Source organism: Bidens hawaiensis, unplaced genomic scaffold (genome assembly GCF_021521415.1).
Source record: "Bidens hawaiensis isolate Kalapana, Puna unplaced genomic scaffold, B.hawaiensis_p1.1 tig00056953_1, whole genome shotgun sequence".
NCBI classification, from domain to species: domain Eukaryota; kingdom Viridiplantae; phylum Streptophyta; class Magnoliopsida; order Asterales; family Asteraceae; genus Bidens; species Bidens hawaiensis.
The window spans coordinates 361-14033 of record NW_027506377.1 but is presented as its reverse complement, the minus strand read 5'-3'; the positions used below and the strand labels follow the sequence as shown (position 1 = coordinate 14033).

At 35.7% G+C, this 13673-nt stretch overlaps 1 protein-coding gene across 1 annotated transcript; it reads left to right on the top strand.

Annotated features, from left to right (window-relative positions):
• The first annotated feature begins 220 nt into the window (after positions 1–220).
• On the top strand, positions 221–1112 carry LOC143617690 (ethylene-responsive transcription factor ERF105-like). Its single transcript, XM_077090169.1, has one exon. It carries the CDS (start codon positions 221–223, stop codon positions 971–973), a length of 753 nt encoding a protein of 250 aa, XP_076946284.1. The 3' UTR covers positions 974–1112.
• Positions 1113–13673: the final 12561 nt, after the last annotated feature.

Below are 13673 nucleotides of genomic sequence, written 5' to 3'. Positions count from 1 at the left end.
ATATAGTTATAAAATTAAATGTTTGAAGAGATGGCCAAGGTTATGTTTTTTTCTAACTCTCATTCTGTTTAAACATGGCATCAGATACAAATGATAAGTTCAAATAATATATAAAAAACTAATTACACCATATCCTATTTTATATTCCCTAGATCCATTTATTATGTATATATCCATTGCCTCTTCACCCACAACTCACCCTCTCTCTTTCAAACACACCATGACGTCACCCGATGAATCCTCGGCGTTAGATCTTATCCGTCAACACCTTCTCATCGACGACTCGACCTTCCTTCAAACCTACACCAGCCAACATACTCAAACTCCATCCAATCACCAATTCGAATTCGCAATTGAACCGGAAGAAATCAACAATTTCAACATACAAAACTCACCTGGAACTGTATCAGTTAATCCGTTTCAACAACCTTCAACCGATTATAACCAAAATGCAACTGTAACTGTATCGGTTAATCCGTTTCAACGAACCTCTAGTTATGCCGACCGGAAGCATTACAGAGGCGTACGTCAACGGCCATGGGGAAAATTCGCAGCGGAGATACGAGATCCGAGTAAGAAAGGAGCTAGGGTTTGGCTAGGCACTTACGACACCGCTATAGATGCGGCAAAAGCCTACGATACGGCCGCCTTTAAGCTTAGAGGAAACAAAGCGATTTTAAATTTCCCGCTCGAAATCGGAGGCTCGGAGACGGTGACGGTGATGGAGACGACTGTTGTAAGGAGTAATGGCCGGAAAAGAGGTGCACGGCGGTCGGAAGATGAAGATAGAAGCCGGAAAGAAGTGAAAGTGGAGGTGGAGACGGCGGAGATAGGCGGTGATGGGATTAGCTGGCCGGTGGTTGATAACGACGGTGATAGTAATAATAGTGATGGTAAGTTTAAAGGTGCATTCGAGGTTCAACCGTTACCGTATTCTAGCATGGATTTTAAACCTGGTTGTATGGTAACTTAATAACGGTTTGACGGCGTTTACTGTGTTTCGAAGTATCAAAAGGCCGTTACTAGTTTGTTACCGTTTGTAATTAAAGAAAAGAAAGTTGTAAATTAGTGACCAAGTGTTTTTTTTACCCACCAACTAATAAAGTCCGGCTATTCAACGTAACACAATGCCAAATACGATCTATATGTTTGCAATCGCATACAATGTTGGTAGCTCAAACCAACATCTCATTTCTTGGGAAAACCTGCAACCTACAAGACCACTGTAATAAAATCCTGGCGATATCGAATATGAACTAAAGAGCTTACTGCCTCCGTCCTAAATCTTTACATCTCCTTCCTAAAACTTTACATTGAGCAAAAGCTCATTTGCCGGTAGTAGTTAATATATGAAGTCTAGTGACATCAGTTTAATGTTTAATCAATAATTTTATATTTTTGGCTTTAGTATGGTCCCCTCATGTAGTTTATGACAAAAATGTAAAGATGTCACATTTTGGACACCAAATGTGTTCCATTATTTGAAATCCAATAATTGAACGAGTTACTAATAAAGTAAGTAATAGAATTATAATTTTATTAAAGTTAGTTCGCTCATTGAATGTGTCACAACGAATATAACACAATTTTGTGACGTTCATATAACATTTTTCGCGGACTAAATCGGCCATGCCTGTTAATATAATATTTAGTGGTTAATTTTAAAAACATCTAGTATGATTTATATGCATCTTAATAAATTAGGGGTGATCAATTCGCGGGAGAACCGCTAGATCCGAACCGTATTATTGTATTTCGGGTACGGTTATGGTTTTTAAATTTGGGTGAAAACGGTTTCCGGTTCGGTTCCAGTTATAGAACCGCTAGAACCGGGTTTAAATTAAACTTTAAAGATTATATTTTAAATTCTATATGATTAATAGGCTTTCCAACTTCCATGTACTAACGGCCATCCACGTCCTCACATTTCCGGTTATATACAATCCCTTAACGATAATCATCTTCCACTGCCCTAAATCTGTTTTAAGATATATTTGTTTTCCGTAGTATTTTGAGTCATTCTTGTATATTATCAATCCGCTCCATTAAAATATAATGTGTTAATATGATAATGTTTTATTTTCCGGATTGTAGCTTGTTTCTCGCACCTTCTGATAGTATATATTAAGATGTTTAATTGAAAACTGGTTCTAGCAATAACCATTTACATAAGAACCATTTAACTCGGTTCTAAACCGGACCGGAATCGTTAAAATACGGTCGGGTCCTGTTCTCATGTTTAGCATTTAATGGTTCCATTTCAGTCCGGTTCGGTTCGGTTCTGAACCGTTGCACAACCCTATTAATAATTGAGTACAATATCGCCAAACAACACTTTAGTAGTTTAGTAAAAAACAATTTCTCTTTTTATTCTGTTAGTATCCTTTTCCCTCGTCTGTTACCGTAACTAACCTTCACCTTGCCCTTTCCTATCAGCCATCGGCTATCTCCCTTGTCATCTTGTTCACCTGTCTCAATTCTTAATATGCTGTAATATATTAATATGAAACTTGTAATTAACAAAAAAATATTTAACATTTAATTTATTTAATCTATTCTCTCTCATTGAATTATAACGACACTTCTAACTAACAAAAGACTATGTGTTGTAACATCTAAAACATTTTATATATATATATATCATAAAATTAAATATCATTTATGTTTTGTAGCTATGATTCATGTTAGTTATTGCGAAACTTCAACTAAAAGTTCATAAAATGTTAGTTGCAATGAAATATTGGACTTTGTGTTTGTGTTTTGTGATGACACTTCATGACTTAATCGTGGCCAAGTAAACTTAAATATCTTTTCATTACTTGGGTTGGTGGATGGTAAGTATGATTTATTTGAATTATTTCTTCTTATTTGTCACGTCAGTTTTGTCTCTCTTATTCTTTTTTACCCTTCAACTTGGGGTATAGATTATTTCCCTCATTCTCCATTATTCACCATTATATTATTTTTTAGTATGATAAACTACTGAAAAAGGAAAATATATATATGATTGGTTACCGATGTGCGTGACTACCACAAGTGGTCTCACGTCACTAGTGAAATGAGATAGGAGGGGGGGGGGGGTAGTGTTCACTAGCTTCATTTGAATGAGGGTGCCACATCGGATCAGTTGGGAGGGGGGGTGCCCACTGATCCATACCATTTGTGTAACAACTCGGATTTTCTAAATTAATATATATTAGTCATAACACGACCCGTTTTTATATTCAGAAAATTTTATCAATAAAATGTCAAGTCAATTAGTTATTTTAATATTATTGTTTAACTATTTATTTATTTTTATATAAAACAACTTTCAAGATTATACAATTTACACCCTAATCAATACTTAAACCCGTTTTTTGTTTCCATCTTCATAATAGAGGGACCAAATTGTAAAATATGATTTTATTATTATACTAATATTCATAACCCACCTTCCAACCCAAACCCTTAAACCTTTAGACCCGTACCCATGATCCAAATACCAACCCGAGACCCGTTTAGCTTGCTTGGACCTAATTTACGGCTTAAACTTCGTAATTAAATCAACCACATTATTAATCATGCTATAATAAACTTCGCCAACAATGTTAATTAGGAAAACAAGATTTTATATTAAACGATTTGATCATAGCTTTAACTGTCCTTATACGATTTTGGGTAATATACCACAAAGGCCATTATAATTCAATTATCTTCGTCTGCACGTTCCTTGAACCAGCGCGATCAAAACCCCCATAACTAATTTAATTATAACACAATCTGCATCGTGTTCTAGTTTCTCTTGTGGCCGGATCTGTTCCCACTGATTATTCCTTGTTGCGTTCATCATTCAGGTAATTTAGTATATGGTTAGGATCGTCTTGATGTCAGCTTCATTAACCCTAAGTTTAATTGAGCCAACGATAAACGAATGGATCAATTTACAATTCTAGGGTTCATATGTGATTGTGTTCGCGTCTGAATGTTTAAAATTAAACTGTTCTGTCTTGTAACCAGTTAGCACCTAGCCCAGATGGTTAGGGTGGGTGTGTTTAAATCTCGAGCCGCTAGGGGGGCGCGGGTTTGAAACCCCCAACCCCCTTTATTTTTTAATTATGTGATTTAATCATATTAAATCAATAATTATTATTATAAATTTTGTAAATATTATAATTAATTCATATTTTGTTAAAATTGACACTCTAACTAGTCGATTTTCGAATCTTGATTAAAAAATCATATATATGTGTGGGTGTATATATATATGTTTTAATATTTATTATTAACAAAATTGAATTGATAAATGTGTTTATGATATAGAGTTTAATAAGATTTTTTTAAATTAGTATACATAGTATAATTTTATTATTTGAAAACATGATTATAAGCTTGAGTATTTTATAAACGATTTTATATAAATATTATTATTTATTAATTATTTATTATTCATTAATTATTATTTACACTATTGATTTAAAAAGAGATTATTATTTATAATAAAAACATATATAAATATATTTAAATGTATTTTTATTTTAAAATAAACACTTAAAACAAATCTTTTTATATAAATTATGAAATCTTTATAAATATGTAATTACGTATTTTTATGTATTTTTATATAATTAAAATCATTTATTCACGATAAAACTTTGATAATAAAATTAATAATAAATTTAAGCAATATTTAACTCGCGTAAGAATATACCCGATCATCAATTCCCGAGTCTCAATCTAGTTTTAGCTTCGTTATACAATCCATATTTATTTCCTCAGTTAATCTTTATTAGGATCTCTCGCCAGTATTTTTCCGAAGAGTGTGACTCTTGTTTGCTACCGTTCTTACCGCATTCGTTTATCTCTTGCTTAATTGCTAATGTGAGTATCTCACTCCCCTTCTTTTTACTCATTTTTAACCGTTTTGGGGATTTATGCGTGCGTAGATATTTTACTATATTTAATACTCAAACTTGCAACTGTTAGTCTTGTGTGTTTAACAATTTATGCCTAACGTGTTATATGCTTATATGCTTTACTTGAATACATGTCGAAGAGGTCCAACATATTCTCAGACTAGTATGATCATACGCCCGTCGTGTAAGCCATCGTTCAGTTCATCTGGCATCGAGCTTACCGACAACATAAGTACTTGCTCATTGGTTAAATTTTTTATCTCACTTGACACAGTTTGCTCTTTTATATTATTATTATTATTATTATTATTATTATTATTATAGTGTCTTAAATATGGTGTGTTACTCACTCAACCTAGTGTTGACAAAATTATTGTATTTTTAATGCATATGCAGGTTACCGTATGATATGATTAGCACATTTGTTGAAGAAATTTAGGAATGCATGCTAGAGAAGAAGATACAAGAATTAAACTTTGGATTTTGTTTTACTTGCTTTATTTATAAATTATGTAATTTGTCTACTTTGATGTACTTGATTATTTAATTAAATGTAATATATATTGTCACTTTTAATATTGCATGATAGTAGCTTGAGAGCTATGAGAAATCAGCTCACTCTCTGGCATTTCCTCTTTCAGTTGGGGTGTGACCCTTTGACATTACGTTGCTTCCAAAGTTGGTTGGGTAAAAATATAAAGAAACATATAGTATGTGTGTGTAGTTGGTATGTATGTGAATACGCTTTTTTTTATCTGAGCGGACATGTGAATAAGCTTACTTTCCATTACCAACAGAATGGAAGTTAACTCTACCTTTTCAATTACCAAAATATAAACCGGCTTTTGAACTATGAAATATTCTTTTTCAATTACTACAAGTTAAACTGGCTTTTGAACTCTCAAAGTAATAAGAGATTACAAGTATAATTCTAGTTTGTATTGATTGTGATGCTTTACTTTTACTTGACTACAAATAACTTCTATTTATAACTTTCTAATCCTCAACATATACAAAACCTTATTAGACTCTAACTACAACAAAAACTATCTAAAAAATCCCTAAGTTTGTAAGTACAACAAATAACCCCCGTAGCTAGACAAGATTTACACTAACAATCACCCCTACTCCTGTGAAACTATTGAAGCTTCGTATCTCATGAAACTTCAACCGTAGCAACATTTTTGTAAAGATGTGCACTCTTTTCAAATCTGCACTAGCATGCTCCACGTTGATTTGTTCTTTATCAATGCACTCATGTATGAAACGGTACCACATGTTTATGTTTTTATTTCTCCTGTCAAAAACAGGGTTTTTCATCAATGCGATAGCCGATGAATTATCCACCTTCAATGTTATGATTTCCTCTTTTTTGCGATCATATTTGACAAAAAAAACCCTGAATCCATAAGGCTTGGTATGTAGTTGATGTGGCTGCAATAAATTCAACCTCACATGATGATAACACCATTGTGCCTTGTTTTTGTGAAACCCACGATACATATGATAGACTATAGTAGAACATTAGATCCAAGGTACTCTGACCATCATCTATATTCACCATGTGACTACTATCACTATACTCGTGCAACATTTCGTTTCCCCATCTCGAGTAAATAGTACTAAAGTCTATTGATCCTCTTAGACATCAGAGAATTTGTTTAACTGCTTGAGCGTGATCTTAAGTTGGTGATTGCATAAACCGACTCGTATAACAATCTAGTAGCTTAAATCGGGTCACATATTGATTAAATAACGCAAGTTTCCAATCACCTTTTATATCTGGTTTGGGTCTACCTTTGAATCTTTATGTTCCCTTGACAACATTAATTCTATTTGTATTGAAAATTGAGTCGAGCAACATTCCCAAAGATTTGCTTCTTATAGGATCTTTGTTGCATAACTTGTTGTTTTAACGTTATCCCACGATCGCTTTGTTTAACTTTGGTCCCAAGATTGTAGTGCTACAATCCGAGCAAGGGCAAAGCATATATGGTGGCACTGCCCCTCCCCAAACCCCATTTTTTTGCTCAATAGTGTAAGGTGTTTGTTTTTTCAGAGATAAAATGTCTGCAGTTTGCGGACCACATCTGTAGAAAAAGATGTGAACCAAACTTATGCAGTCTGGAAGGAGAAGAATGTTAGTTTTTCAACGTATGTGGGCTGCTAAAGTAAGTGGTGGTGTACCAGGAACTGTGGTAGTACGTGGTTGGTGGTGGACGGTAATAGTTCTAGTGGACGGCGGTGGTGGTGGACGATGGTGGTAGGTGGTGAGCGGTGGTGGTGGTGGTGGTAGTGGACGGTGGTGGTGGTCAACGATGGGTGGTAGTGGTGATGGACGGTGGTGATGGCGGACGATGGGTGGTGGGTGGTGGTGGCGGACGGTGGGTTATGGTGGTGGACAATGGGTGTTGTTAGGGTGTGAAGAAGTTTGAAGAAGTTGGATATTAGGTTATTTTTTAAGACTATAAAAGCACTTTTCAGATCTTTTTTAAATAAAAACAAACTCTCTTCAGAGACCTATGCGTGTGCACCCACAAACATAAGCCCATTGCAGACATTTTAAGGAAACACAAACAAAACCTAAATTTACATGTTTTCGTCTGAAAATTTTGAGCCCCCCCCCCCCCCTCCACACACACAAACCACTTGATTTATGAAAATTTTTACATATTGATTCCACCCTCACACCCAAGGTCACTAATCTCGAACCGTAATGTAGCAATTCGGATTTTAAATTATTATTTTATTAACCGTTACCCGGCCCGTTTTATGTTCGGGAAATTTTATCAATAAAATTTCCACGTTTATCGAGTAATTATGATTTTATTTTTAGTTGTTCATTATATTTATTTATTATATATAAATTAACTTTGAAAATATACATTTTTAACCCTAAGATAAACTTTTAACCCTTGATGCTTCCATCCCTAATCTTCAGGGACCAAAGTGCAACATCTGGTTATTAGATTTATCATGACTCGTTTACCCATTTACCCTACTCATATCCGTGACCCGTTTGCACACCCGGATACCCAAATATTTAGCTTGGATCACAATTTACGTCATGAACATGGAAATTAGATCGTGCATATGATTCATATTACTTAAGTCGGCCTCACCGACTTTGTTGATTTGGAAATTTGATCAAATTTGATATGTATTAACTTATTAACGAACTGGCATCACCCGTTTTTCAATATACATTATATCGTACATCATAAATCAGTTAAAACCACATACGTGACCCTTATACCAGCGCCAAAAATAACCCCATCTTTTATTATATTAATTCCATGTTTGATTGTGTGTTCTTGGTCTGCCACTGCCGTCGACTGTGGTAATCAAATAAGCCCTCGTTTGTTCATCGTTTGAGGTAATTACCTATATGAATTTGTTCGTCGTGTTATGTTGTACAATAAACCTCTATCTAATTTATCGACTATCAATCAATTAAACTATCTAACACCCTAGCCCAGATGGCTAGAGTGGATGGTGTTAGGTTTGTAAATGGGCAGTCGGCACGGGTTCAAGTTTGGCAACCGATATTTTTGGTAGAATTTTTTTGTTAACTTCATTTATATATTGTAAAATTCTTTTAATCAACTAATTAATAATCTAATTTCAAAATCATAATTAATCAATATCTTTACAAAACAGACACATTAACTAGTTGTTTTTCGAATCATGATTATATATATATATATATATATATATATATTAGATTAGATTATTAAGTTGATAAAGGTTTTTATTTAAAAAGATTTGTTTATTTAAAATGCTTAATGAAAATATATAATATACCCTATTATTTTACATAATATTTGCCCAAGTATTTTATATTACAAAATGTATTTTTTTATAAATATTTAAATATACCATTTATTACAACTTTAAATAAAAATAAAACTTATATACAAAAGTCTTTTATAAATGATTCTATTTTATATAAATTATTATTTATAATATTAATTGATAAGTAATCATTACTGATAAACTTTAAATAAATTATTATTTAACGAACACCCGTTCAACCTCGAATCTCTTTATATAATTTATCAATATTTATTTATTTAAGTATTTTATAAATATAAGTTTAGATTATTAAGTTATACTATTTTTTATAAACTTGATAAATTAAAGTAATAAATAACTTTCGCAAGAACACACTGATCATCATCACGAACCTCTATCTAGTTTTAGATTCGTTGTTGGATTCATATTTAATATCTGTAATTATTAATACTTAAGAATTCGTCGTTGATATACCTCGTCGAGTGTGACGTTATCAATTACCATTCTTTTCGCACTTATTCTCCTTATTCGCTAAAGTGAGTAATCACTCCCCTCTTTTATTGTTTTTAAATATTTTTGGGGACTTATGCGTACCTATAATGCAACTACATTTTATATCTTATTCTTAATAGCAAACTGTGATCTTTGTGTGTGTATCAGTTAAATGCTTATATGCTACATGTTTATTTTCTTACTTGCTCAAAGTTTATTTACCGCATACAGAGAGGTTCATCATAATCACATAATAGTATGATCATACGACCGTCGTAGTAGCCAACGTCCGCTACATGACAATTGTTATACCGACACTTATACTTGCTCATTTGCTTTGATTGTTTATACTCACATATAAAGGTTTTGCTCTTGATTATATATTATTATACTCATTATTATAACTCATTATTTTTGTATTCTTAAAGTGGTGATCTATTCACTCAACATAGTTGTTGACAAACCTATATTTTGTACGCATTTACAGGTTACTATTGGATTGTTTATCAAGGTGAAGAACACATAGAGAAGACCATTAGGATTAAAACTTATTCAATAATTATATGATTTTCTTTTGTAATTTCTTTATAATTGATGTAATTAAATATTGTTTGTTATTTAATAAATTAATTAGTTATTATCATATTAATTGCATGATAGTACCTTGAGAGCTGTGAGCAATCAGCTTACGCCCCGACATTTCCGCCCTAGGTTGGGGTGTGACACGTAACTCCATTTGCCTTCTAAATTTACTATTTCTTACACACTTGTAACCGTAACTATCAAATCGTCCACGTAAACCCCGACGAGCAAAAATCCTATGACATGGACATCGTTTGTAAACCGCGTGTTCTTGTTTACACCGAGTGAAACCGAGTTCCTTTAACAACACATCAAGTTTAGCATTCCACATCCTCAAAGCTTGGTTTGGACCATGCGATGCTTTATCCAACTTGTACTGTTTTCTTTCTTGACATTCTCTAACGAACCCCTCTGGTTGAGACACATAGACTTATTCCTTTAAATCTCCGTGAAGAATCCATTAATTCACCTTTTTCTAGTTTTATATTTCTAATCTCTTTGGTTGATAAAATTGTATAATAAATGAAAATAGTAAAAAAAATGTATTTTTAGAATCTGAGGGGGTATTTTTTATAAACTAATGGGTATATCGATACTCAATGGGTAATTAGTAATCAGGTAATAAAAAACTATTATGCGGGTATTAATACAGTTTCGCAATCGACTATGATGTTGAGTGTAGTAACACACATTCCATTACCACTATGGAGGCAGGGTACCAAAAAGACCCAAATACCCTTAACAACCACCCGCGGTGAATAGGGACCCCCTCAAAATTCACCCGCGGAGCATATAAACCACCCGCATAACTCAAGATAAAGAACAATAACAAATCCTAGAGACTATGTGCAGGAGGATCCAGACGCCCTCGGAAGTCATCCGCAGAGTATTGTTCCCACCCGCGAGAATGACCAGAAGGCAACGTCAGAGGACAGCTGTAATTAACCAACTCCTTTCTAGAAGATTTACCAAGATCCTCTCTTGGAAATCACGAGACGTAACAACCAATAGGAGAAAGACACGTGTCCAGGTTGTTACAACCATGCACATGGCCAAGTTAGCTCACCTTGTCACATACAGACACGTGTCCAAGCTGTTACAACCATGCACATGGCTGATATAGCTCGTCCTATCATATATGGACACGTGTCCAGGCAGTTACGAGAGCATCTTTTGGAAAAGGACAGTTGGGCCAATCATATTCCCACATCCTTCGGCTATAAATACCTCCACCATCTCCATGAGGTATCCATTCACTCCCAATTATCTACTCTAAATACTTAAGTACTTTCTATCCATCGGAATTGTACTTACTCTCACGCCGGAGGGTGGTTACGGGAAGACCCCCCTCTTGTCCTTCCCGTAACGAGCTCACGGTGGTTGTTTTGCAGGTTTCTATCATTAGACTTGGGAGATTGGACTCATATCGCTAGTTGGTAATAATGTGACCCGTAACCTGTGGATTCATTGGATCTAAGCCCTTAGGGGATTAGATCCGTGTTTCTTCATTGGCGTCAACCGTGCTTGTGCTAGAATTGTAAGAGTTTTTGTTCGTCCATACGATATGAGTCAATCTCTCCAAGGACCGATAGGAACTTCGCGATAGTTAGACATACTAATGATGTCGAAGCACCTGGAGGCCCAACTCTGGGTGACTTAAGACGTGGCATGGAGGAAACTCGTCGGGCTCGCACGAAATTAGACCTGGAAGATGGATCTGATAATTCCGAACTGGCGAGGTCTCACCGTCGTAAGTCTAGATTTGGAGGAATCCAATCCCCCGAAGATTGGTTACGCATTCAGCTAGAGAACGCTCTAGATGAATACGAGAGCATGACTCGTGAAGAGCGAATCCGCGCTCGCACTTTGGCTTATGATGAGACAACCAGGAGGTCTCCATCTCCTCCTCCAACAGTTCGAAGGAGCCAAATGCGCGATAGTCTTCAAACGGAGAGATTTTCTGAAGAAGATTTTGAAAGAAGGAGGCGTTATTGTCCTCGCATGGTCACGCGTGAGCCCTTCTACAGAGGTGAATATGAACGCTATGATCCAACATATCGTCTAAGTGAAGTTAGTTATTTCAGGGGAGATAGCAGAATTCATGGACGAGAGGGAACTAGTCGCTCACGTGCGGTAGTTCGCCATACCGAGTACCACAGTGATGCGGAAGAAGACTTCACAAAACCATATCGCCCCACAGCATTTACTGATAAGTCAAAGTTCATTTCGCGCATCGCTACCTCTCTGTTCCCTGTCAACGTGAAGATCCCTACTACCTTAGGGAAGTATAACGGAATGTCAGATCCAAGTGATCACTTGTTAAACTTTGTGGCAGTAGGAGGAGTCAGTGGTTGGACTCTTCCTTACTGGTGCCATATGTTTTCATTGACGTTGACTAGAGTGGCACGCGAATGGTTTGAAAAATTACCGGATGGGCAAATCAAGAGTTGGGACGACCTGGTGGCTAAATTGTCTCAACACTTTAGTCAAAAAAGAAGCACACCCGTGATCATTCCGAAATTTTGGATTTTGTTAGACGGGTGTAGGTTCCCTGGACGGATCACACGAGATATCGCGGTCTACTCAGGTGCGGAATCCCTGCGTAGATCGTTACGAGCGTAGAAAGCAAACCAAACAAACACGATACGATAAACGAACACGTTATATTGATAACCGAACACGTGATACGATATCACTATTACAGACTCGTTAACCAAAACTGCTAACAACTATCACACGATTCACTGAACAACTAGTTACTAAACAATCCGTAACCTATATATAAATACACGACAACTTCGCCTGATATGTTTAGGCGAAGTTGTCCATAACTTCGCTTGTTCAACAAGTTCGCCTAGGCGAACTTGTTGACAACTTCGCTTATACAAAAACATAAATATCATTACAGACTCGATTACAGACACTAGACTATGAACTACTGACATTTATGCACCAACAGACTCCCCCTTGGCAGTAGCTTCATATCTTGATCTTTAAGCTCTTGTCTTGTAATCCTGTATCTTCACGCATGCACTCCTTCTCTAACACAAACTGACACGACTCTTTGATACTTCCTCGCTTCATCCTTCCAAGCAGGAATATAAAAGATTTTCTTCTCATTAAGCACCTTCAGATCAGCTTGCGATAAGTTTACCAAATGCATCGAATCGTAAACTCTAAGGAGCTCTTGTTCGTCCTCGTCTTCCATCACCACCTCTGCTGTCTCACAATCCACGTACCACCACTTTAGGTCTTTAAGCACATCCTTGGGCATTAGCTTCATCGGTACTTTTTCAGGCACCGGATCGGTTTATACTTCATTACCATCCAAGGTTTTCCATCTGCTCTCATTCCCCTTTCTGTATCTTCCACGAGCTTTCCCTTCTGTGGCTTTAATAACTCAAACTTCTTCTCTTTTATGCTTTCTTTCCACACGGTCTTCCCAATAACCCTTGCCATGTTGTCGTCACTTATATTAATCAGGCCCAATCTAGCCAAATCCTTCACCTCACATTCCGGCAATGTATTGAGAGATCTCAAGGTTCTCTTGAAGTACTGAATACCATCAAAACGCTTCACCACAAACAACTTTATCTGTTCATCATATATCCAACAGATAATTCCCTTCTTCGACTCAGCATAGCCTTTGATGTTATAACTCTTCTTGAACAAGGTTGGAACAGCAGGCTTTTTAGTCTTAATAAACCAATGAGCATATCCTTCTTTCCACCTAGGCTGCTCCTCCCACTCAGTCTCATCGTTTTCCATCTCAGTACCCATATTGGCTTTCTCCACATCTGGGATCTCGTGTTCAACATTTTCTTCTACTATCTCACCCTCTTCAATCTCATCTTCAATCACAATCTGTGCGCCAATCTTCTCAATCTCCTCAAACGGCAGCACATCATC

What these genes read in the sequence shown, in the direction of transcription:
- LOC143617690 (XM_077090169.1), top strand. Translation starts at nt 221, where the DNA reads ATGACGTCACCCGATGAATCCTCGGCGTTAGATCTTATCCGTCAACAC.